This window comes from Pleurodeles waltl, chromosome 4_1 (genome assembly GCF_031143425.1).
Source record: "Pleurodeles waltl isolate 20211129_DDA chromosome 4_1, aPleWal1.hap1.20221129, whole genome shotgun sequence".
In the NCBI taxonomy this organism is placed as follows: Eukaryota; Metazoa; Chordata; class Amphibia; order Caudata; family Salamandridae; genus Pleurodeles; species Pleurodeles waltl.
In genome coordinates, this window is record NC_090442.1 from 357,157,370 (window position 1) to 357,184,337 (window position 26,968).

General features: G+C 45.1%; 1 protein-coding gene across 15 annotated transcripts in view; it reads left to right on the top strand.

The window, feature by feature from the left end:
- Positions 1–26,968, top strand: part of PLEKHA5 (pleckstrin homology domain containing A5) — a 991,819-nt gene that overhangs the window by 37,778 nt on the left and 927,073 nt on the right. For all 15 annotated transcript variants that reach the window (XM_069228492.1, XM_069228488.1, XM_069228489.1 and 12 more), the window contains exon 3: positions 4,061–4,118. In XM_069228492.1, the coding sequence (XP_069084593.1) occupies positions 4,061–4,118 (58 nt within the window). The remainder of the gene's footprint in view (positions 1–4,060; positions 4,119–26,968) is intronic.

Sequence of the window (26,968 nt, forward strand, 5' to 3'; positions counted from 1 at the left end):
GCTGTTTGAGAACATTTGCTAGTTCTACTGCAGACACTTCCCAGGGATCAAAATCACTTTCCATGCACCAACAAGTCCAAACCTTCCAGTCACTTTTGTACCCCTTCTTAGTGCCTGGTGCCCAGGACTCCTAGCCCCCTCTGAAAGTCCTGCTAACTCTGATGGTCCTCTCATATCTTCCATAGAAGAAGGTTCAGTAACCCTGTCACAATCAGTGGATGATGTTCTCTGTCCTTCCAGGTCACCGGAACTGGAGACGCTATTACCAAAATAGCTTCCTCTTCTGCCAGTTCTAATATCCTGAGAAACCAAGATTGGCCTACCCAAAATGGAGTCACAAATACCTAAATGCATTTCTCCTTCCTGTCCTTCAGCAACATCCCCTGAATCATTGAAAAAAGTGGGAATGCATTACCCTTCAGTTAATTCCTGTCTCGCTGAAATGCGTCCACTGCTTCTGGCCTAGATCTGGTCCCCAACTTAAATAACATTAAAGCTGGGTAGCCATCCTTGAAGCACAAAGATCCACCCTCAAGGAAACCCAGAACTGCTGAACACTATGTATTCAACTTCAATTAGATGTAATCCCTGAACTGTTGGTAAATCTGGCTACCACATTCACTTGACCTGGCTAACACTCTGCCCTCACTGAAATCTTGTGCTCCAAACAAAACTTCGACAATTCCATTGACAACTGCAACAGATTCTTTGATCTGGATTGCCCTAAACGATTTGTATAATGAACTGATGAATTATCGTCCCTCCTCAAAACAACCACATACTTCACTTTCTCTGAAAAACTCTGGAAAGCAAAGAAGCATGTTTTTAATTCCATGCAATTTATATGCCGCAATCTCTTCTTTTGTCCTTTTACCACCAGTTTGAAAACTGACAAATCTGGCACTTCAACCTAATTGGCTTGCATCTGATTCAACAACATATTCTCTGCATACACATAAAATGGCACGTCCATCCAGATTTCCCTTCCAACTGAACTGAAGTTATTTTGACTACCTCCATGCAAACTGTAAAACATGTTTCCTTCAAATCTAGCCTCACAAGCCAATCTCCCTCCTAAAGAATATCCCTAAAAAAGATGAATTCACTTCATCTTGAAAGGCTGATACTCTACACATCTGTTCAGAGTTTTCAAATTTATCACAGGACACTACCTTTTGACCTTCTCTTCTACAAGGAAAAGAAAACTCACAAAGTTGTTTGACTCCTCCTGAAGCTGAATAATGCCTCACATTGTTAAGCCACCCCCAAATTCACCAATGATTTTTGATATTGAGAGAATTCTATCAATAAAGGTTCCTTTTTTGTGCCATGGATTCTCCAGGCCATAAATGATATTACTTACTACAGTCTGTAACACCTATGGATAGTTTGTTATTAATCTCCAGTTATCTGAAAAACTACTTAGTCTTGACTAAACTTTTTTTTTTTTTTTTTCTATCATCGCTCTACCTTTTCCCCACAACCTCCTCTTGACCTCCCACTTTGTGAAAAAAATCCTATATTAGAATGGAATCCTCTGAAGTCTCCTCTTCCTCCTAAATTATACTGGTGCTTTTGGAATTGTTGGCCACAAAAACATCCCCTTCATCTGGCCCTGCCAAAAACTCCACTGCCTTCAAATACTCTCCTTAAAGAGCTGAAAGCCTTATCAGGAGTTGTAAATGTAGTGACATACTTCGCTATGGTTTTAAACAGTAAATCTCTAAATAGTAACCCTTTAGAGTCATCTAACAATTCTTTTTTCGACTGATTACTCGCTTTTGTGCTAATTCACAAAATTTCATAAATTAAAACTACATTTGCAGTCACTAGAAGCAAACTGTCCGCTGGTTCCCTCCGTGGAGAAGACTCATCGCCCTGTACCTTCTTACGTTGTACTTCTTTTGTATACATTACTCATGCAAGAGTACCACATCTATAACTCTGTCCTCGCATTGTTGAAGTGCTCTCTCTCGACCTTTTCTTGGATTTCTTCCTGGGAGAAAAAAAGCTTATTAAATCAGTATCCAAATCTTGTCACACAAGCAGTATCAGCCGCCAGCCTTGAGCACACTGCTTTCCTTTTTTTTCTAACTTCTCTGTCCATAGTCCTCCTTGAGCTAATTAATCGCTCATATGAGCTAATGGCCACTAGTCTGCAGTTTGTAGATGGAGACTTACACTTAAGTTAAACATAAACTCACCCAGTGAATTTTTCAGTTTGCTTTTACCCATAGTTGTATCCTTCAGAACACCCAAATCTCCTTTCAAACTATCATTCCAACCTTATCCTTCAGGGAGATCTAGAACATATTCATGAACTTTATCCATAAAATCTTTATTCGCACTGTAACGAACATCCTGTAGAATATCATCATCATGTCCCTGACTTTCATTTGTGCCTCCGGGCACACCAGAACCCTCTGGTGCTGTGACCGCCCACACCTGAATCCCTAACATTGTTCATCCTCAATTTCTCTTCGGTATGTGTTTCTTTATTCAATTTTTTCCCACTGCTTTAGATTTCTCATTCTCACCTTCTACAAAGGACCAACACTCATCTGAAAGCCCCTCAGTTCTCCCCTTGGTCACGTGAGAAGATAAAGCATCTTTCACTGATTAACTTTTTTATTTTTTCCTCCTTAATCTTATCACCTGCCATACTATATAAACCTTCTTAAACATCTGGAAATTTGTCTGTGTAAACCAACCTTCCGGATTTTCTAATATGTAATATTGTGACTCTCGGCCTGCCTCACAGTCCAAGCAACTGTCACTTCACACATGAGAGATTGAAGTGCTATTACAGCAGCCTGTTCCGCTTCACGATGAATGGGTGATGGCCCATTCTAATATGGCAGCCTGATATCGCAAGACATAAAATCTCCTACAAATCCCAAACTAATATACTACAGTGGGCTTCTAGCCAATCAAAAATGGTGCTCAAATCCCGTGATCTCTCCGAACTCAAGACCTGACATTTGAGTTTAGAAAGATACACATTTCATCTACGCCTGCTTCAGTAGCTCGTTCGTTCCAGTAAAGCACAGATCAAATTTATGAGCAAAGCTTGCACTTCAGTAACAGTAGGCTCTTTTAAAGCAAACATGATAGAAATGTTAATGGAGTCATACAGCATCACTCAACCAACAATCTTTCAAACATTAGCTTCATTTTTCAGGGCATGAACTTTACAACATTTTTAAAATACACAGCACAAGTGACTTATCAAAGTAAACAAGCAAATTAACATAAACAATTACTTGAAAATACAGTTCCATAGATTAGAACTGAATTGTCACTTAAACTACACAAATACCTTCTTACCATCACTCATCTCATTTACTCAGGAGATCAGAGAACTCATGCTTAACTGTCATGGCGCAACAGTTTAAAGAGGAAAGACTCCAGTGGTTGGTTGGGGGCTTATAAATGTTGGAAAATTCTATTTTGGAATTTTGATTCTATTATTTATCTGCTTTTAAAGAACTGCTTGGCGCACATTAAAGAGACTTTTCACATAATGGTAGTGTCTAGTCCTGAAACAAAATCAAAGTTAAACATTAATCCGGGTTTGGCCACAGCATAAACTAAGCGATCTATCTCTGTGCTGATAAAGAAGTGGATTGCTTGAGGAAAAATAGTGGTGCTCGTCCCCTGTGCCTGATGGGTCCCTCTGATTGCCCTATTCTGTGGGTGAAGCACCTTATCACTTAGTTTCACAGGTAGGTGGTTTGCGCAGTTCAGTACCTTTTACTTACTAAATTTTTTAAAAGGAGCATACCAGTACTTCCCAGCAGGGGTACAGTGGGTTTAATGGGTGAGTACCAGCAAGCCTCAGTAATTAACTAGTCCTCTTTGTGGTTAGCGAGCACCTGCACTTCACAATTTCCGTTCCAAACACTTGTTCATGGCATAAGTTTGTCATATTGGTCGTGATACCCACTCTTGCCCACTGTGAGGGGAATGGCTTTGGGCTTCTTGGTCTTTTATATATGTGATTATGTATTCCTCCACTTCTAGTGAATCAATTGTGAATCTTGTGTTTTTCCTTCTCCAGACTTGCCCACGGGTTGGGAAGAAGGATACACCTTCGAAGGAGCCAGATACTACATTAAGTGAGTAATGAGAGTACTTATTGTGCGTTACTGGAAAGCAATTAAAGACCTCACTGCTAATCCAGGTTATGTCTTCGCTTTTTGATGAAGACAACTTTGCTGCACACATTTAGAAAGTGAATTTGCAAAGACAGCATGCCGACCCATGCTTTGGCTTTGCGTGTCAAGTGCTGCATTTGTTTTCATGTTTCTTTGTGTTAATATTATCTTTTTGCATTTATGTTGCTAATATATGTAGTAGGTTTGTAGGATTTACAGGGAATGGGTGTTAGTTAAATGATGCGTCTGGCAACCTGCGCAAATGTGTGGTGACATTTTAGTTTTTTTCCTGTTTGTGAGGGGCATTGACTCACTTGCATGTTACTTTGTGGTTTTTTGAGTGATTTTACTATAGGCTGATTTTGTGGTCCACTTGCACTCCTCCAGTTTTCTAAACCTGTGATTGTGGATATATAAGGATGTGTATGTTAATTTGAGAACAACCCTGAGCACTGCGTCCAAATAAAGTTGCTAATGACTCATCATGGAGTAGGATTTGACAGTGCACGTCTAATGTCTAGTAAGGGCAATCAGCCTTTGCAAACATGTTTATTTGTTTGAACAAGTGAATGCCATGTATTTTCATTCTCCATAAAGGATGTACTTTATTATAGAATGTATACTTCAGTTCTTTAGAAAAGCGATATCATTGTCCTCAAGTCTTCATAGGGCATGGCTATATAAGCCTTTATTGAATAATGTGAAGAAATGGCAATTCATTGTTATGGAAATCGTGACAAAATGGCACACCGTACAACTTCTTCTAATCAGCAAGCAGGGTTTAGCAGTTAAATAAGAGAAGACAAAAGTACCCGAAGGCAACTTGTACTAGTGATAGAATGTCCCTTGATGGAATTATCTGTCTCAGGAGTTCAGAGAAATATCCAGTCTATATTTTAGGGCCATAATGGTTATCTCCCTCTAGAGAGAATACAATTCTCACAGCTAGTAGTGGGAAAGGAGTGAGCGGAACATGAGGGGTCTGGATGCCCACTTGAAAGAACCTATACCTAGCATGTTTCTGTTAGTGGCCTGTGACATGTTGAATGTGACTTGTTGGTTACAGGTTGGTCACCATACATAGGAGGGTGTATGGTGAGGTTTGAGAAGGTGGGTTTGAGCAGGAGTGTGATGACAGATTGTTAAAACGATTCCTGATTGTGACAATGCATTGAAAGTTCTGTGTCGCCATTTGCTTCATACTTCCTTATGTTTCAGTGAAAACACATTTTAAGATTTTAACCAAAATAAACCGTTTTGAAAGGGTACAGTATTCTGCAGGGGGCCCTTTCTGGTGGAAAGCACGAATTTCTTGCATACAACAGTCTCGAGTTCTTTGCCACTAGCTTTTTTTGGGTGGTAGCCCGGGGGGGGGGGATGTGTAAATTTCGCACGTGAGATGAAGATGGCTTGGGATGTGTACCTCATAAGAGGTAGAAGGTAACATGTGGGAGAGACTGACTCTGAGTATTGTCTTAAATTGCTCTTATGATTACCTAAACACCAAGGCAACTAGGAAGAATGTAAATTAGTCACCTCTGTTAATCTGAAAAACAGTTGAATTTTGTCCAAGCACGAATTATTCCATGCATCTTCATTCCCCCTGCTCGCCTGATGTACCTTATTTCCCCTCTCCTTTGCCCGGGTGGATAAGACTTTGTTTATTCAATCATGTTTTACTCTAACATTGGGATGGTATGCCCGTTTTTCGTTTCGCTGTCTCTTCTCCAAATGTTTTGCGGTTATTTGCTCTAATTCATAATTGTAGTGTGCCTGTTTGCAGGTTGAAAACTCTGAGTGTATGCAATAGGAGGCTTAGCAGCCCGTATTACGCCGCCGCTTCTTACGTAGTGAAGGAGTGCTTTCGCATCGAGAGGTTGTAATAAACAGTAATTTGTGACCACTCGTGTAGCTGTGATAGGGAGGGCCAGCGCCTCTTTCCCAGAGGTGCAGCCACACAGTAGCTAGCCGCGCCGACGTCGCACGTGAATGTTTAATTGCGATGCATTTTCGTGTACGTGTTAATTGAAAACGTTGTGATGTTTATTGTAATAAAAAAATCCGGAGCTGTTCTGTGAATGTTGACTTAACAGTTCCCCACTAATAGCCCATGGAGTGCTAAACGAAGCAGTGGCGGATACGTTTTCTATGTGCGGCTTCTCCGCGCTAATTGTAATATTCGTTGTGTAGCAGCGGAGTGGAGCTGGCGTTGCACCGTCGTGCGTCTGAGACCCGCTGGAACTGGATCCTTCGCCGAGTCTTTACATTTTATCACCAAACCGTCCGACCAACAAAACCCTCATAGAGGACGCCGGTCTGCAGTCATCACTTAGGGAGCGATCTTGTGTTTCTTTGGGTCCCTGAATTAAGGGCCTGATTGAGGTTTCATATGGCCGAGGTAGCAGCTTTTCGAATTGGTTGTGTTTAGCTTTTCAATGAGACTCGTTTCTATAAAAGTCCTTAACTCATCCTCTCATTAAAGGCTGCTTCTGTCGCCGTTGGCTGGTAGTTTCTGTTTGTGGTGGATGCTACTATCAGAATGTGAGCTCTTTGATTTTACACACCAAGTTAGTTTTGAAGTTCTTTTGAAGGGACTTTCCTCGTGGTGTGTAGCGAGCCAGCGTGATGACAAGGTACTCCAGAAAAGTTCCATAGACTTCTTAGTATGCAACTTTCAACAATTTGTAGATGGCTCAAGCTGAGAGCTGCATAGCCCCATGACGAAACAGAGTGCTGGGTGTGTGCCTTGGTAGGCTGAGATGGTTCTACCAGCGAGGTGACAAGTTTAAGTGAGGAGCAAGAATATTGACGAAGGGCCGCGAGCAGGCCCCAGCAATAATCGAATTTATGAAGTCTGGGTGAATTAATTGACTGTCTTGGTGTTGTGGGAGTATTATTTTCTTGCATTTAGTACTTGGTACCTACCATCCTGCCATGACAGTAGTGAATTGAAAAACGAAATGCTGGATATAACTGCTTCAGTGCGTCCTGTAAAAATATACTGTTACTTAATTCTAAAGATCAAATAACTGGGGTGTTATGCCAGTTAGGAGTGTTAATCTAATTTAATTTCAAGCACTTTCACATTGTTTCAACTGTGTTTGTGTTCACATTTTTCAGATTAGATGTATCCCAAAACCCATGGTATATGTTACACATTACATGTCATTGTCAAGTGTTAGTTTCTCTTTCCTTGCCCTTGCAGATGTCTTCACTCGATTGTGAAGGCAGTTTAGCACAGAACTGAAAGTGTTTGCTGGCTGCCAAAAGTGAGTTTACATTAGACAATTTCAGCCCACTGTAGGAACCATGTGCAACGTGTGCCTCCAATACCGGGCATTTGTCTCTTTCAGAGTGATCTGGTGCGTTAAAAAGCTGAAAGTGCTGTCTTGGCATGTTTACGTGCTACACTGATTTACTCATGACTGATGCCTCCGAAACATTTCTAATCCCCGCTGCCCCCTTTCCTACTCTTCAGTAATGATAAAATGAATTCCGGATTTTACCGTTTTATGTACTTTTTTTTTTTTTACTTCTATATTAAAGTGCATGGATGCTGGACGTTTTTTTTTCCTACTATTTAAGAAATTATGTAACGAGGATTTTCTTAAGATTGCTCAACAAACTCTGCCTGTGCAGTCGAATGGTTAACACTCCACCTTGAACTAAACTAGAAAAATTCGTATTATCTTAAGTTCATTACTCAATCAATCAATCAATCACAGACATTTATAGAGCGCGCTACTTACCCGTTAGGGTTCCAAGGCACTGAGGGGGGGGGGGGGTAGTGACTGCTACTGCTCGAAAATCCAGGTCTTGAGGAGTCTTCTGAAGGCGAGTAGGTCTTGAGTCTGTCGGTGGTAGGTAGGGAGTGTGTTCCAGGTCTTGGCGGTGAGGTAGGAGAGGGATCTGCCACCGGAGGTGGTTCGCTGGATGTGGGGGATGGTGGCGAGGGCGAGACTCGCGGATCGCAGTTGGCGGGTCAGCGTGTAGAAATGGAGTCTGTTGTTGAGGTAGGTGGGGCCGGCGTTGTGGAGTGCTTTGTGTGCGTGGATGAGGAGCTTGAAGGTGACCCTCTTGTCGACGGGAAGCCAGTGGAGCTCTTGGAGGTGGGGGGGTGATGTGGCTGTGGCGGGGTGCGTTGGTGATGAGTCGGGCAGAGGCGTTTTGGATGCGTTGAAGCCGTTGGAGGTGTTTTGCAGGGATACCTGCATAGAGTGTGTTGCCGTAGTCTAATCTGCTGCTGACGAGGGCGTGGGTCACGGTCTTCCTGGTGTCGGTCGGGATCCACTTGTAGAGCCTGTGGAGGGTGCGGAGGGTGTTGTAGCAGGAGGAGGTGACGGCGCTGACTTGTCTATCCATGGAGAGTGCGGAGTCAAGGATGAATCCCAAGTTGCGGGCGTGGTCGGTGGGCGTTGGAGCTGTTCCAAGGGTGGTGGGCTACCACGAGACGTCCCAGGCGGAGGGGGATGTCCCGAGGATGAGGATTTCTGTCTTGTCGGTGTTCAGTTTCAGGCGGCTATTTCTCATCCAGTCGGCGACTGCTTTCATTCCTTCGTGGAGGTTGGCTTTGGCGGTGGCGGGGTCGTTGGTGAGGGAGAGGATGAGCTGGGTGTCGTCGGCGTAGGTGATGATGTTGAGGTCGTGACGGCGGGCCACTTGTGCGAGGGGGGCCATGTAAATGTTGAACAGCGTCGGGCTCAGGGAGGAGCCCTGGGGGACGCCGCAGATGATGTTGTTGGCTTCTGAGCGGAAGGGTGGGAGGCGGACGGTCTGTGTTCTGCCGGAGAGGAAGGATGGGGTCCAGGCTAGGGCTTTTTCCTGTATTCCGGCTTTTTGGAGGCGTGATAGTAGAGTGCGAAGGCCACTGAGAGGTCTAGGAGGATGAGGGCGGAGGTTTCGCCATGGTCGAGTTGGCGTCTGATGTCATCTGTGGCGGCGATGAGGGCGGTTTCGGTGCTGTGGTTGCGTCTGAATCCGGTTTGTGAGGGGTCGAGGATGTTGTTGTCTTCGATGTGGCGTGTCAGTTGAAGGTTGACTATCTTTTCTGCGACTTTCGCTGGGTAGGGGAGGAGGGAGATTGGGCGGAAGTTCTTGAGGTCCTTGGGGTCGGCTTTGGGTTTCTTGAGGAGGGCGTTGCTGTCTGCGTGCTTCCAGCTTTCCGGGAACGTGCCTGTTTCGAAGGAGGCGTTGATGATCTTGCGGAGTTGGGGCGCGATGTTAGTCGGCTTTGTTGAAGATGTGGTGTGGGCAGGGGTCAGTCGGTGATCCGGAGTGGATGGAGTTCATGATTTTGCGGGTTGTCGACGTTGGACCAGGCGGTGATGGGGTTGGCGATGCTTGGGTTCGAGGCGATGACGGGGGTGGGCGTGGTCGGGATGTTGAAGCTGCTGTGGATGTCGGCGATCTTGCTGTGGAAAAAAGCGTAGAGGGAGTTGCAGAGTTCCTGAGAGGGCGGAATGACGTTGGCGCTGGGGGTGGATAGTTCCTTACGATACAATCTCCAGTCATCAACTAGGGGTAGGAAGTTGCACCAGTCAGCTGTTGGTATCTCGGGTTAATCCCTATGCAGAGAGGGGAGAGACCTACTTCCTCCCCAGAACCACCTTCCAACAAACACATTGAGGATGTATTTGCAGTGTGTATTATTGAAAAACATGCCGTCTGTTAGACGAATATGGATGGTCCATGCCCTTGTTTGAAGTGGTCTTAAAAGAAACGGTCTATTCACTGAGTGTCAGTTAAACGTTATTGGACATTTGAAGTCTCATTGGTCACCTGCTATGTGCCCGTTTCATTTTATCTGCAGCGTAGTTGCTCTCTTCCTTGTTGTGTGTAAATGCCTCTTAGTTCGGACTTACGTAAGTGCTGAAAGATGTGTGCATTTCCTCCTGTTCCTAAAGAACACTTGAAAACTGCTGTTCTCGGTCTTGATTCTGCAGCAGAAGTCATGAAGAATGCATAGTATCAAAGAAATCCTTGCTTTCCCTCCCAGTCTGCCATCGTATAAATGTGGCATTGTTCCCGTCTGAGAATTGTGGGATACATACGCTGTTGGCACTCTTCTTCTTGGCATCTGTAGATGGCCTCACGGAGAATCATTAAAACATTGCCACCCGTCTTGACCACACCACAGTCCAGATGAACTCTAGTGAGCTGAATCTTGAAAGAAAAGACCAATTTTCCTTCATCTGCACAAACTCAATGGGACATTTTTTTTTTTTTAAAGAATGTTTTATCCAGATGGGTCGAACCTGTCATTACAGTGCACAATAGTCACGGTGTGGGCATTGCCATGGAAGTTTTCCTTAATATCTCCCTCCTTTCAGATGACTCGGAAATACTTGAGTAGAACAATTCTTCCTGTACCTTGGTTTCAAAAAGTCCTGCATTAGTGGCTTGTCACTGATGTCGCTGACTACCATCTTGCATACCTTGAAAATGGGGAGACTGATTAGCTCAATATCGATGAACAAAGACTTAATCTACAGTAAAACTGTGTCCCCACGAGGCAGGTTTAGTGAAGCCAAAATAAACAGTAAGCTGCCTTCAAAGATAATTCAGAAAGTGCAGCGAAGACCGTTTTAGTAGAGCAAACACCAAGTCTTGCGGTGTAATGTCTATTTAAAACAAGATCATTCTTGAAGGGTAGTTACATGGACTCTGATCATGAGACAGAATCCGGAATGGATTTGTAGCTGTCTCCTAAGACGACATGTGCTGTCTCTTGCAACATCTTTTGCTATATTATATGTAGTTTGGGGCCACACATTGCTTACCATTGGGTGGTTTGATTGTCGCTTGTTCTCAGGCTTCGTTTTGGTCAGATTTCATAGGCTTCCTTCCTTCTTGTGTGTTTGTCCCTCCTCTGGAGCATTTATGTATTACTTGTGTCTTTCCGCTCCTGTGTTTTTTTTCAGGCTTTAGTTTACTTTTCTTTAAACACTCTAAAAGCAAGCACATTTTACAGCTGTCTTCCTTGTGTACGTGTGCCCCCTTAGTGTTCTTCCCCAGTCCCTTCCGTCCACCGACCTTCTGTTGTTAGTCTGCTAGGCCCCAGCCCCTCCAACTCATCTTCAGCTGCCAATTTGGTTGCCCCCAGACTCTGCCTTCTACCCTTTTTTGTTTGTCTGCTAGCCTCAAGCCAACCCCAAACACCCCCTTATTGTCCGAGTTAAATAGGATATTGGTATGAACATTCTAAAAACACTGTGACCACAACTTCAAGTTCCTTTGGAGCTTTTGTACTCATGTCTTGTTGGTTCCATAGTTTGACAACTTTAGGTCATCTTCATAACTTACTGTGTGTGTTGGTACAAATACTTTACACCTAGCACTCTGAAGTTAAGCCTACTGCTCATGCCAAGCAACCAAGGGGGTTAGTGGGGGTTAGCTGAGGGTGATTCTCTTTTACCCTGACTAGAGTGAGGGTCCTTCCTTGGACAAGGGGTTACCCTGACTGCCAACCAAAGACTAAATTGCTATCATTGGTGATCAGCAGTTGGGATTGGACTTGTATTTGTACTTGACATACAGTGATTTAAGTGTACACTACTGTTTTGAGTTCAGACCATTACGTGACCACATATTACTTGTCTTGTGATTTTTGCTGTTCTCTTTGGGACTTCTTTTTGTTCTACTTCTTGCTGATCCATTGATTGACTTTTTTTTAAACTTCATTTGCGAACTTGTTTTTCTGCCTTTGGAACTTTGCATTTTAAAAAAAATCTTCATCATGTCTCAATCTGGAGATGCATCAGCTGGAGTTGCCTTTGACATAGAGAAAGTGTAGAGCTACACAGTAGCTCAGTTGAAGCAATTCTGCAAGGATTTTGCCTGTCCCAGTAAGAGCTCATCCAAGAAGGAGGAGCTGCAAAAGGCTGTGAGGGCCTGCGTGACAGCCAGACAAGCTGAGGGGCTCACAGATGTTGAGCAGGAAGTGGAGGAAGAGGTGCAAGTCACTCACAATGATGTAGTGGGTGTGACTGGTCTGCTAGAGAGAGAGAGAGAGTCTCTAAGGCAGGTAGCAGTGTCCTCCAAGGGTCTGACACCTGAAGAGTTGCAGGACAGACAGGCAGAACAAGAGTACCAATTGGAGCTCAAGAAGCACAGTCTAGAGATGGAAGAGAGAAGGATGGCAATTGAGGAAAGGAAGATACTGCTGGCTCATGAGCTTAGCTTAAAGGAGTTAGGTCATAGGAACCAGTCCAGTAAAGATGGTGGCAGCAGCAGTACAGTGCAGCCTCAAAGACCTAGTGAAAGATTACAAGAGGGAGTCCGACATATACTTGTGGTTCAGGGGGTATGAGTCTGCTTTCCACATGAATCTTGTCCCTGGAGATCATTGGGGGGGCGGGTCTGTGAAGCACTGTGAGGTAGAGGGGAGGGATACACTGACAGCCTTAGGGGAATGCTCAGAATCTTACCTACGCTATCATGAAGGATGCCCTACTCACAAGGTATGGTCTCACCCTGGAGTAGTATAAGGACAATGTTAGAATTGGGGTCTTTGGTTGGCAGTCAGGTTACCCCCTGTCCAAGCAAGGACCCTCACTCTAGTCAGGGTAAGTCACACACAATCTAAATTATCCTGTGCCCACCCTCAGGTAGCTTGGCACTGAGCAGTCGGGCTTAACCTAGAAGGCAATGTGTAAAGTATTTGTGCAATAAATCATACAATACCACCATATAGCACTACAAAAATACATCACACAGTGTTTAGAAAAATATATAATATTTATCTGGATAAATGCAGGTCAAAACGATCAAAGATGCAATAAGTAAATGTTGAGATATCACTGAAAAGCGACATAAAGTGTCTTAAGTTTTTTTTTAAAAGCAAACAAAGTCTCTTTCAAGCACAAAGTACCTGGTTCGCGTGAAAAATCTCATCAAAGAACCTCAGAGGAGGAGATGTGTGGAAACAAAAGGGTGTGCGTCGATTTCTCAGGCCGCACACGGCGATGCGCCGTTTTGGTTTCACACAGGGGCAGCTGTGCGTTGATTTCCGTTGCTCGGTCGTGGATCCTCTTCGGGTTGCGGGGTTCTCAGACGCCCCGGGGACAGTGCGTGGATTTCCTGCTCTGGCAGGATGAAATCACAGGAGCTGCTTCGATTTGGGGGGGGGGGGGGCGTTGCGTCTAATTTTCTACTGCACAATAGGCGCTGCATCGATTCCTCTCTGGAAGTCGGGCTGCGTCGTTCCGGCTCGGCTATGCATTGATCCAGTGGGCCGTGCGTCGAATTTCGGGTTGCTATGCTGGCGCTGCATCGATCTTCTTGTTGCAAATTCGAGCTGCGTTGTTCCGGTTCATTGTGCGGTGAAATTTTCACTGCGGTGCAGGCTGTGCGTCATTTCTGGCAGGCTGTGCGTCGAATTTCGCAGCACAAGGAGTCCTCCTTGAAGAGGTGAAGCCTTTTTGGTCCTGAGACTTAAGGGAACAGGAGGAAATCTCTATCCAAGCCCTTGGAGAGCACTTCTTCACCTCAGCCAGAGAGCGGCAGGGCAACAGCAAGGAAGCAGTCCTTCACGGAAAGGAGTCAGGTGAGTCCTTTGGGCAGCCAGGCAGTTCTTCTTGGCACCATGCAGGTTCTGGTTACAAGTTTCTTCTCCAGGAAGTGTAGTTGATTGCGGCAGAGGCCCTGTTTATATACCCAAATGTGCCTTTGAAGTGGGGGAGACTTAAAGGAGTGGCTTGGAAGTGCACCAAGTCCACTTTCAGTTCAAGCCTATCTGCCAAGTTCCTAGTGGGGGTGTGGCAGTCCTTCGTGTGAGATCAGACCCTCCACCCTCCCAGCCCAGAAAGACCCATTCAAAATGCAGATGTATGCAAGTGAGGCTGAGTATCCTGTGTTCAGGGTGTTTGAGTGAATGCACAAGGAGCTGTCAACGAAACCCAGCCAGATGTGGATTGTAAGGCACAGAAAGATTTAAGTACAGAGAAATGCTCACTTTCTAAAAGTGGCCTTTCTAAAATAGTAATATTAAATCCAACTTCACCAGTCAGCAGGATCTAATGTCACCATTCTGGCTATACTAAATATGACCTTCTTACTATTTTCAGATCAGCAGCTACCACTCAAACAATGTATGAGGGCAGCCCCAATGTTAGCCTATGAAGGGAGCTGGCCTCACAGCAGTATAAAAACGATTGTAGGAGTTTTAAACTACCAGGACATGTAAACTACATAGGTACGTGTCCTGCCTTTTGCCTACACAGCACCCTGCCCTATAGGTTACCTAGGGCATACCATAGGGGTGTCTTATATGTAGAAAAAGGGGAGTTTTAGGCTTGGCAAGTACTTCTAAATGCTAAGTCGAATTGCCAGTGAAACTGCACACACAGGCCTTGCCATGGAAGGCCTGAGACAAGGTTAAGGGGCTACTTAAGTGGGTGGCACAATCAGTGCTGCAGGCCCACCAGTAGCATTTAATCTACAGGCCCTGGGCACAGATAGTGCACTGTACTAGGGACTTGTAAGTAAATTAAATAGTCCAATTGGGTAAGATCCAATGTTACCATGTTTAAAAAGGGAGAGAGCATATGCACTTTAGCACTGGTTAGCAGTGGTAAAGTGCGCAGAGCCTAAAAACCAGCAGAAACAGTATCCAAAAAGTGGACGGAGGCAGGCAAAAAGTTAGGGGTGACCATCCTGGGGCTGTCAGGTCTAACAGACAAGTTTAGGTCCTCTAAGAAGAAGGAATCCCAAACATGGTTGGAATATGTTGATTTTTATTGCAGGTCACTGGATGGTTGGGTGAAGGGCAGTAAGGTAACTGCGTATGAGGGGCTTTACAATCTGATTGCTTGGGAGCACTTGTACAGTTTGTTTTCCAGAGCTGCACCGGCATCTAATTGACAGCTAGCTGACTGATCCCAGGAAGCTTGCGCAGGAAGTGAACTGCTGGGAGAGCACCAGGGTCCAAAAGAGGTATGGGGGAGACCACGCCAAGGGTGGGCAGGGTTCCTATCAGAAGAAAGGGGGGGTAAGGGTAAATGGGGGGAGTTCTCTAAAGGGCCCCAAATTGATTCCCACTGTAAGGATTCCCAACCCCCCAGTGAGAAGAAGGCATGGTTCTCCAAAGGGAAGCCAGTGGCAGGTGGTCCCCCACGTAAGTGCTATTCATGTGACCAGGTGGGTCATGTGGGGGGGGGGGGAGGGGGACCCCAAATGCCCCAAAAGTACACCGGCACCCACTGGTGCACCGTCCCAGGGTTCGGCCAGTGTAGCACTTGGAGAGGAGTTCGTTTGTTCTAGGTGGCTGGGAGCCAGCTGAGATGAACCTTGTCTCACTAGGGGACAGTGAGATGGTCCAGAGAACCCTCGTGCCTGAGAACACTAAAGTACTGGCAGTGGGTAACCATCAATGGACAGAGTGGAGGCTCTGAGAGACACAGGAGCCAGCGTGACTACAGTGAGGAGTCAGCTGGTGTCTGATGAGCAGATAGATCCCCTGGTACTTCACAAAGTAGTTGCAGTGAACAACTCAGAGCGCCTGTGAGGGTGGCGCAGGTTTCCTTTGAATGTGGGGGTCTTGGGTTCCTTGAAGATAGCTGTGAGTCCAACCTTGCCTGTTGCTAGGCAATGACATGGAGGATTCCCCTTGGAAGGAGGTGGAACAAAGGTCTCACTTGGAGATATTTGGTCTGCCTGGGTGGGTATGCGTATCCATTTGGTCAATGGCAGTCCGTCAGGGTGGTCAAGAGCCCCTGGAGCCTGAAACAGTAGCCCAGGGGACCGCCAAAAAGAGGAAGGGCAGGGGGCGCGGGAAACCGGCCCCAGAAGTTCCCACGGTCTGGGAGGAGGCGGAGCCTGAGGGTGATGCCCCGGAGCCTACAGGGGAACAGGCGGGTGAACTGGGGGAGGTACCTGACCTGTCACAGTGGCAGCAGGAATGGGGACCAACCAGGGAGGCATTCTGTGAAGCACAGAAGACTTGGCCTACTCTAGAGGGATTGTGGCAGCCCAGGTGGCTGGCGAGGAGCCCAGTACTCACCTGATCTATTAGGAGGATGGCCTCCTGTATAGTGTGTCTGTGGTTCCTGGGCCTGGGTCAGCTCGTATGCTGGTGGTACCCCAGTGCTTCAGGGCCTTCCTACTGGGGTCGGCTCATGATGTGCCTTTGGCAGAACATCTGGGGCAGGACAAGACCTATAAGAGGCTTGTCTCCCACTTGTATTAGCCCCAGATGCAGAAACATTCTGCTGCACACTGTAGGTCTTGGCCCAACTTGTCAGGCAAGTGGCAAGAGTGGAGGGAAATGTAAGTCTCCCCTCCAACCTTTACCTGTATTTAGAACTCCCTTTGAGAGGGTAGGTATTGACATTGTGGGACCTCTGGACCCCAAGACAGCCGTGGGCAACAGGTTCATCCTGGTCTTGATGGACCATGCACCCGGTACCCAGAAGCCATTCCTCTGAGGTCAGTCACTTCCCCTGTGGTGGGTCGTGCACTGATAGAAGTTTTTACCCACATGGGGTTCCCCAAGGAAGTGGTATCTGATACGGGTACCAACTTCATATCTATGTATATGAAGTCTCTGTGGAAGAAGTGTGGGGTAACCTACAAGTTCACCACACCTTACCACCCCCAAAGTAATGGTCTGGTTGAGAGATTCAAACACACCTTGAAAGGCATGATTCAGGGCCTGTCAGAGCCCTTGAGGCGGAAGTGGGACATCCTCTTTCCATGCTTTCTGTTCGCTTACAGGGAGGTGCCTCAAAAGGGACTTGGGTTTAGTCCCTTTGAGCTCATCTATGGCCACCCTGTGAGGGGACCTTTGAGTCTGGTGAAGGATGCTTTGGAGAAAGCTCCTAGTAATCCCCCCCCCCCCACCCCGCCGGGATGTATTTAGCCACATGCTGGTTTGGAGAAACCAGACTGCCCGCTTCAGGAGTCTCGCACAGGGGAATCTGGAAGCAAGCCAGGAGGATATGAAACGGTGGTACGACTGGAATGCCACTCTGGTCGAGTTTCAACCTGGTCAGAAAGTGCGGTTGATGGCGCCAGTGGAGCCTAGGGTGCTCCAGGATAAGTGGACTGGGCCATTTGAGGTGGTGGAGCGCAAGAGTAGTCACCTATGTGGTGGACTTGCCGTCTCCCAGGAACCCTTTAAGGGTCCTGAATGTCAACTGCCTCAAGCCACACTTTGAGCGGACTCAACTGTCCATGCTCCTTGCGACAGCTGATGGGGTGGAGGAGGAGACTGAGCTTCTTCCTGACCTCCTGTCTGCAGGAGAAAAAGATGGGTCTGTGGAGGGAGTGATCCTCTTTTAACCCCCCCAACCCCTGACTGTGGAGCAGCAGGTTGACTGTTGCCACATGTTGGGACAGTTTGCCTCACTGTTGTCCCTGATCCCAGGAGTCATACACTTGTGCACACATGATGTGGACACTGGGGACAGTACACCCATTAAACAAAAAGTTTACAGTGTGACTGACAGGGTCAGGGCTTGCATTAAGGATGAAGTATCCAAAATGCTAACCCTAGGGGTTATTGAGCACTCCAGCCCAGTGGTATTGGTCCCAAAGGCTGCTGCACCTGGTGCCACTGCAGAACTCGGATTCTGTGTGGACTACCGGGGACTCGATGCGGTCAGCAAGACTGACGCACACCCCACCCCGAGCTGATGAACTCTTTGACCGGTTAGGAGCTGCCAAGTACCTCAGTACGTTTGACTTGACATCTGGGTACTGGCAGATTGCCTGAACTAAGGGGGCCAAGGAGAGTTCAGCATTCTCTACCCAAGATGGACACTTTCAATTTAAAGTCATGCCATTTGGGATGAAGAATGCCCCTGCCACCTTTCAAAGGTTGGTCAACAAGGTGTTGGCTGGGCTGGATGAGTTCAGTGCCGCCTACCTGGATGACATTGGGGTGTGGAGTTCCACATGAGAGGAACACGTGCAACACCTCTGGGGAGTGTTAGTCCCTGCAGAAGACAGGCCTCATTATTAAGGCAAGCATGTGCCAAATAGGGCAGTGTTCTGTGGTGTACTTGGGACACCATGTAGGGAGTGGCCAGGTGGCACCCCTACAGCCTAAGATCGATACCATTCTGGCTTGGGAGACTCCCACGACCCAGACTGAAGTGAGAGCCTTTTTAGGTCTCACAGGATACTACAGGAGGTTTGTCAAGGGATATGGTACCATTGTTACCCCCTTGACTGAGTTGACTTCTAATAAGTAACCCAGGAAAGTGATCTTGACAGAGCCTTGCCAGAACGCTTTTGAGCCCTGAAGGCTGCCATGTGCACAGCACCTGTGCTAAAGGCACCTGACTACTCCAAGGAGTTTGTTGTGGAAACAGACGCCTCAGAGCATGGTATTGGAGCAGTACTCTCACAGCTTAATGAAGAGGGCCTAGATCAACCAGTTGCCTTCATTAGCAGAAGGTTACTTCCCAGGGAGGTGGAGTGCCTTAGAACGTGAAGCATTTGCTGTGGTCTGGGCGCTGAAGAAGCTAAAACCCTACTTGTTTGGGACTCACTTCCGAGTTCAGACTGACCACAGGCCCCTCAGATGGTTAATGCAGATGAGGGGTGAGATTCCAAAACTGTTGAGGTGGTCCATTTCCCTACAGGGGATGGACTTTACTCTGGAACACCGTCCTGGTGCAGAAAACGCCAATGCTGATGGTCTGTCCAGCTTCTTCCGCCTTAGTTATGAGAACTCCCATGAGGTTGGGTAGTTGCTCCCCACTTTCAGCTGGGGGGGGACACATGTTAGGCTTTTCATCCTTGGTGTGGTCTCCCTTAACTTTTTGCCTCTGTTTCCCAGGTTGTTGATGTGTGCTGGACTCTGTTTTTGTTGTTATTGTTACTCTGGGCACTTTACCACTACTAACCAGTGCTAAAATGCAAGTGCTCCTTTACAAAATGTGTATGTAATTGGCTTATCCATGATTGGCATATTTGATTTACTACTAAATCCCTAGTAAAGTGCACTAGAGGTACCAGGGCCTATAAATCAAATGCTACTAGTGGGCCTGCAGCACTGGTTGTGCCACCCACATAAGTAGCTCTGTAATCATGTCTCAGACCTGCCACCGCAGTGTCTGTGTGTGCAGTTGTAACTGTAAATTCGACTTGGCAAGTGTACCCACTTGCCAAGCCTAAAACGTCCCTTTTCCTACATGTAAGACACCCCTAGCGTAGGCCCTAGGTAGCCCCAAGGGCAGGATGCAGTGTATGGTTAAGGTAGGACATAAAGTAATGTGTTTTATATGTCCTGACAGTGATATATTGCTAAATTCGTTTTTCACTGTTGCAAGGCCTGTCCCTCTCATAGGTTAACATGGGGGCTACCTTTAAATATGATTAAAGTGTAGATTCCCTTTGGGAACAGATAGACATGTGGGGTTTGGGGTCTCTGAGCTTCCAATTTAAAAATACATCTTTTAGTAAAGTTGATTTTAAGATTGTGTTTGAAAATGCCACTAGAAAGTGAGCATTTTCTTGCTTGTACCATTTCTGTAACTCTGCCTGTTTGTGGATTCCCTGTCTGGGTCAGTTTGACAGTTGGGCCGGTTGCACCTCTCACTAGACAGTGACACAAAGGGAGCTGGGGTGTAGTCTGCAATTCCTGATGAGCCATCTGTGCTAGGAGGGAGGGGAGCAGTGGTCACTCACACCTGAAAGGGCTGTGCCTGCCCTCACCCAATGCAGTCTCCAACCCCCTGGTGAGTGTCTGGGGCCTGGCCTGGGCAAGGCAGGATTTCACAATCAAGAGAGATTTTGCTTTGAAGTAGGCCTACTTCAAAGGAGAAAATGGGTATAAGAAGGACACCCAAAACTACAGACTTTAGAATACTTCTGGAAACAAAGAGGAACCTCTGCCTGGAGAAGAGCTGAGGAAGAAGAGCTGCTCTGCCTGTGACTGTGCTTTTGTGGAGCTTTCCTGCAGTTGCTGCTTCTGCCTGTGCTAGAGGACAAAGACTGGACTTTGTGTTGCCTTCCTTCTTGTGAAGATCTCCAAGGGCTTGATTTAGAGCTTGCCTCCTGTTATTTGAAGTCTCAGGGACAGCAAAGACTTCTCTCTGCCAGCACCTGGAGTCTCTGTAGGGACTCCTACTCTGCCAAGTGGTGACCATCCGGTTCCTGGGACCCTGAAACGAGAAGCTGGCAGCCCAAGAGTAAGAAATCCATGCACAGAACGCCATGCGGGGAAAAGATCGACGCAACTCCAATCTGTGGCTGAAAAATCGACACGCCGCCGGCTTCGCTGCTGAAAATGGACAGTCGCCTGCAACGTGACCTGAAGATCGATGCCGGGGACTGGAGGAACAACGCAGAGCATCGCTGACGGAGGCTGATGAGATCTCAAACCGCGCTGCGTGGTTTTCGTATCATCGTGCAGCTGGATTTCCGACGCAAGCACCGCTGAGCATGTAAAAACGGCGCAAGGCCTGCCCGGACCCAAGAGTGCTGACCGTATCAATGCATTGCTCTCCTGCGGAGAGAAGAAACGACGCACGCCGATCCGACTAAAGGAGAAACGATGCAAGGTCTCGCTTGTGAGTGATATTGACACATCGCAAGCCCTTATTGACGCACACTCGCCCATGCGGGGTTATGTTTGACGCACCCAAGGTACATTTTCATGCTAACGGCGTTAGTGTGTGTTTAAAATTACATGAAGACTCTTTTTGCATTTTTAGTGGTAACTTGACTTGTGTTTTGTGGATTTTTATTGTTTTGGTCTTGTTTTGTTTAGATAAATACTTCCTATTTTTCTAAACCTGTGTTGTCATTTTGTAGTTTTTTCATTAAGGTACTGTGTGTGTTGGTACAAATACTTTACACCTAGCACTCTGAAGTTAAGCCTACTGCTCGTGCCAAGCTTACCAAGGGGGTGAGTGGGAGTTACCTGAGGATGGTTCTCTTTTACCCTGACTAGAGTGAGGGTCCTTGCTTGGACAGTGGGTAACCTGACTGCCAACCAAAGACCCCATTTCCAACAGGAAATATACAATTTCACTCACAAATCCTTTTATTCTCAAAACATAAAATAAATATGGATCAACACTAATAAAGTCCACAAAACCAACAGATAAATGTAATGTGGCCATACATAATTAAAGCATTGTGGACTTTTAGCTAAATACTCTCATCTGAAACACTGAGATTCGTTTACAATTGTAGCAGCTTTACTGGAGCCTATTATCTCGAACCCCTATTTGTCTTTCTGCCTTATATTGTTCTCTGCTAAAATTGGAGCACTACTAAATTTGATGCCTCTGGGAGCCTTCTAGTGAGGTTGTAATTCAGTCTTAGAAAATAGTGTTATAAAACATCTCCTGAGAGTCATTATATGAAATGAGCTTTAAGTGTTATATTGTTTATACCACTAGTATGTTTATTTCATCACATTAACTAGAGCCATGTGTATTATTTTGATGGTTCATTATGTGGTGTATAAATATATTAATTTGTCAACTCTGGCTTTAGATGCTAGTTTTCCTGTAAAAGCAGAACTGTGAATATGGAACTGTTAGTACTGCCTTGCAATCATTTAATGCCTAGTTCTTGGAGAGCCAGATCCATAATCAATCATCACATAAACATTTACACAAAACAAATCCAAATGGGCACCATTTGCATCGCGGGTAACCGTTCAGTGTTAAAATGGGTTACCCTACAGAACAAGGGTTTCAACATTTATTTTGGGAACATTTGTTTTTAAGCAATATTATAGAATATAAACTTTCCTCAAAGGCACATGATAAAAAATCTAGCTAGTAGTCAGTTACTACGACTTTGGAGAATAGTATCGGATGAAAATGTACTTCATAAAATGTGGTCAGATACTGGCAAAATTCAGATATGAGATAGAGAAACTATATATTGAATTCTTTTGAGTCTTTGTTTCTTAGTGGCTGCTGGGTTTTCAACAGTCCGTACCTACGGTAGCACAGTTTATGGGAGGACGTGCAAATTAATTCTCGTTTCTTCTTGACAACGAAAAAGAGAGGAGAAGGAAATACAGAGGTGGAGTGTAGCTGATAACTGTTGCTCATGCTAAATTCCCGCAGGCCATCTGGCTGGCCGCAACTTTTGAGAGAAAGTGGAGGTTCTGGGAAAGGCACATATTGCAGGCTTAATGGGAGCTCAAGTGTTAATAGTGATGTTAATGTTGAGGCTTATCCTGGGATTCCTTGCTTGTAAAGTGCCATTTTTTGACCGCTTTTATCAGGGCTCCCCTGTGTTCTGGATGTTTCCACTCTACCCACATTCTTGTCTTATCAGCTGGGTGGGCTCAATTTGGCAGACAGTGCAGAGGTCCTGGGTTGTGGATCACAGCAATGCCAGACCTGGGAGGAGGTTGTTCTGCCTGTGGGCTTGCAGAAACACCCCACGCTAGGGGGACATGGTGGAAACTTTTATAAGCTTCTTCTTGATGATGTGGTTTAAAGCAAGACGCCTGATGCCGTCAGGTTACAAAAACAGCAGAAAGACCCCAGAGAGCCTGAGGAACCCGAGAAATCATGCTCTTTGGCTACTAGATAGAAAGAAGGCACAGAATGTAAAGCGGCAAGCATGAATACAACAGATATAGCAGATCCTATATTTCTGGTGTTTGAGGCCACCCCGTCTTTTGGAAAGATACATGCTTCTGTTACTTTACCTTCACATGTACATGTGCCATATGCTTTGGATGCCCAGCATGTCCAACACACCTCGAATGATAGTTCAGGATGTCCAACCCTTGTTTGTGGTCCAGTGCAAAAAAAAAAAAAAACATTGGAGGACTTCTTTAGCAGATCATCTCAGAGGCAGCACAAGGGGGCAGGATCATGGAAAGATGAAGCGTGATGAAAAACCCTGGGCCTTACTGCTCTCTATTGACTAATAAGGCCTGAACCCGCTATTCTTGGTATTGATCTTGGTGATATCCATTAACTAATGAGACTGAAGTAAGAGGCAACCCTTCCCCCAATAACTTAACCACTGTGCAGGGCAAGCAAGAGGAAGGGATAAAGAGTGACTGAGTACCCACTCTGAATGCCCTCAATTCAAAGAGCAGTCAGGCTTAACTTAAGAGGCAATGTGTAAAGTATTTGTGCAACACTTAAATTACAGTAACACAGTGAAAACACCACAGAAAAGGCTCCACACCAGTTTAGAAAACTAGAATATATGTATCTGAGTAAAACAAGACTGAAATGACAAAAATCCATTAAGTAGAGGTTTTGAAGATTAAATGTGAAAACAGTGCTTTGAAGTCACTAGCAGCAAAACGTTACTTGAGGTCGTGAGGGACTAGTGCAAATCCAAAGTTCCTGTCGACCGTGATGGAGGGCAGGCTGACGACTAAACCCAAGCAGGATATGCTGAAAAAGTACCTTTGATGGAGCAAAGTGTCAACATCAAGGCAGTGATGTGTTGGTATTTTTCACAGTTGTGTCACTGCGCGGTTGTCTGGCTCCGTGGAATTCAGGCAACCCATTGCTGTTGAGCAGCTCCAGCTGTGATGCCGCTGCAATTGAAAGATGCTGCATCGCCATTGAAGAGTGATGCGCCACTTTTTCTCATGCAGTCGAGGTGATGCGTCAGTTTTCACAGAACTCAGCTGCAGAACCCACTTGTAAGGCCCAGGTCTAGAGGGGGCACCTCAGGCAAGAGTAGGACTCGCAGAGTACAGAGCAAGGAGAGTTGCAGGTAGTCTTTGATGTCCCTGAGACTGCAAAAACAGGGGGCAGGCCAACAAGCCCCTGGAAAACCATGAGTTCAAAGACGTAGAGAGCAGGTCCAGTCTCTCTTATGCCAGACAAAGAGCAGCAGGCCATCACAGCAAAGCAAGTAGCAGAGTAGCAGTCCCTCCTACAGCACACCAGACAGCAAGCAGTAGGCCAACACAGCAATGCAATTAGCAGACTAGCAATTCCTCCTTGCCACACAGCAGTCCTTCCTGCCAGAATGTCCTTGGTTCCAGTAGAGTTCAGATTTTTGTGGTTTGGGGGTTCAGTATATATATTCCCAGATGTGCCTTTGAAGTAGGGGAGACTGCACAGAGGCCTTTTAAGATCATAAGGCCCCTGCTGTTCCTTCCCTGGCTCCAGACACTCTATAGGGGATATGTAACCCTTTGTGTTAGGAGAGGCACAGCCCATTTCAGGTGTGTCGTCTCCTCCCTCCCACCTAGACCAGAAAGACTCATCAGCCTAGTGATGGGACATCAGGATGCATATGCCACACCCTGCTCCCTTTGTGTGTGACTGTCTAGAGGGAATTCACAAAGGCCAGTTGTCATCCACCCCAAACATGTATTTAGAGACGGGCAGAGGCACAGAATGGTTAAAGTATGGTTAAAGTAAGAAAATACCAACTTTCTAAAAGTGGCCTTTTCAGACTACAAATTTAAAATCTGACTCCATCATATGTTGTGATTTTAAATTGTGAGTCCAGAGACACCAAACTCCAGATTTCTATCTTTTCCCAAGTGGAAATTACACTTAAAAGATGTTTTAAGGCAAACCCAGTGTTGTCCTTTGGGAAAGATACGCCTTACAATAGCGAAAAACGTATTTGAGTTTTTCACTATGTGGACATGCTAAACTTAAAAGTACATGTACAACTTTTTAAATACACTGAACCCTGCCCTTGGCAGCCTTCATTTGGGGGTGGCGATTTGTATGTAATAAAAAGAAAGATTTGTGCCTGGCAACTGGGTACACTTGCCAGGTCGAAATGTCAGTTTAAAAACTACACACGCAGGCTGTTGAGTTGCAGGCCTGAGACATGTTTACAGGCCTACTGTAGTGGGTGGCACAACCAGTGCTGCAGGCTCATTGTTAGCATTTAATTTACAGGCCCTGGGCACATATAGTGCACTTTGATAAGAACTTAAAAGTAAATTAAATATGCCAATTGTGAATAAGCCAATATCACCATGTTTGGAGTACACAGCACCTGCACTGGTCAGCACTAGTAAAGTGCCCAGACTCCTAGAGCCAGCAAAAATGGAGTCTGAAAAACAGGACGTCAGGAGATGTAAAGTGAGGGGAAAACAGGCCAAGGATGCTAGGTCTAACAACCACCTTAAGGCTAAAGGAAGGAAAAAAGTTGGATGTCTTTTAAGAAGTGGGAAAGTAAATGAGGTTTGGATTTGAATGCACTGCAGTATATCTAGAATGGTGTACGAGTAGTATGTAAGAAAAAGGTTTTAATAGGCCAATTTCTTTACAATTTTCTTTAAGCAATGAATGAAAAACAAAGATTGCTTAAAATAACTAATTTCTTAAGCAAAATCTTCATTTGCATTATTTTAAATGAGAATATGGCTAAGAAACAAACCAAATGGTGTCAGCTGTCTGGGATAGTTTAGGATGTATTGAGATGTCTTGCTTTCATACCGAAGAATCTAATTTTAAGTTGTTCTTCCTCTATTGATTAAGCTGCTGCTGTGTGCGAGGGAGGAGACAACTCCATTTTTATGCATGTTTAAGTGAAGAGAAAAAAGGTGGGCAAGAGGAGGATCTTTGACTGCTTGGGCCCAAGGCTCCATTTTGGAGTGTATTCACTTTCCAGTTTCACTTTGAAAAATAGTGCTGTGGTGAGCATAAAAAGACCATTTGTATAGGGAGCTCCTACCGCAAAACCATAGTAAGTTCATATTTTAGTTAAAAGAAAAACAACAGTACTGATCTTTGTGTCTACACCTCACAGAATGTAAAATAGTAAAGGTTTACATAGGAAGTTATTTATATAGAGACATCCATGTTAATGTTATTTGACTCATTATATAAAAAGCATCCTTTGCAGCACTTTGTAATTTTGTTTTTAAATAACACTGGTTTTAGAAATGGAAAATACAGTCACATATATTGTGACACAAGACAATATACACTTGCACTTTTTCTTGTTACTGTGGAATGTTTAACTGAAGTTGGAAAGTGTGAGAGTAATAGCAAAGTAAATTAGTACACCTCCTACTCGGTGAGCTATTTTAGCTATTTAAACCACTGCTAGTTAATTCGCCTAGTGACAGTCAATCAATCAATCAATAGTTTATTCGGTCCAAATTTAGGCCATTTTTAAAAGTAAACATACATACATAGAAATAAAAACCTTAAACCAATGTATAGTAAAAGAAAGGATAAAAAGGGGTCGTATAGCTAAAATATTTCCATAAATAGTTGTAAAAAGAAGAATACTCAGGGTGGTCTCCGGATCTTGCCCTGTACATAATGCTGGACACTAAAATAATACTAATCAATTATTAAAAAGATAAAAACTGTTCTAGAACCAATCTAATCGATTATTAAAAAGATAAAAACTGTTCTAAGACCAATCACTATATAAAATCAGACATTAAAACTCCAGAAAATAGCACAGATTAAAAAAAAAAAGAAAGTTAAGAGGTCGGGCCATAAGGAATGGTACCCATGATTGGTCAGTTCTATTAAATAGATTGGTCAGAATAGGATATAACTTAGCATTTATAAAATTATATAGTTGTGGTAACCCACTAAACAGCATACTCGGGGATACAATCTAATATCCATGATAGGTCTCGGTTTTCGTTAGAGTCCCAGACTAATATGATCGAATGCTGGTTTACTGGCTGCTAGACCGCTCTTCAACTGATGGATTGGGATCTGAAATAATCCTGCTGCGAATTTTCCATGCTGCTGCCAAATATTTGGAAACAGAGCACACTGTCAGTATGGAAGTATCATATTTACATATTCTGAGTACACTATTGCGAGATGGCGAGGGCAGTGTTCTGCACAGAGGGGTAATCCACTTCCCTCGAGGACATTTATACAGAGGGCAAAAAAATAGAACGTGTTCATAAGTTTCCTTAC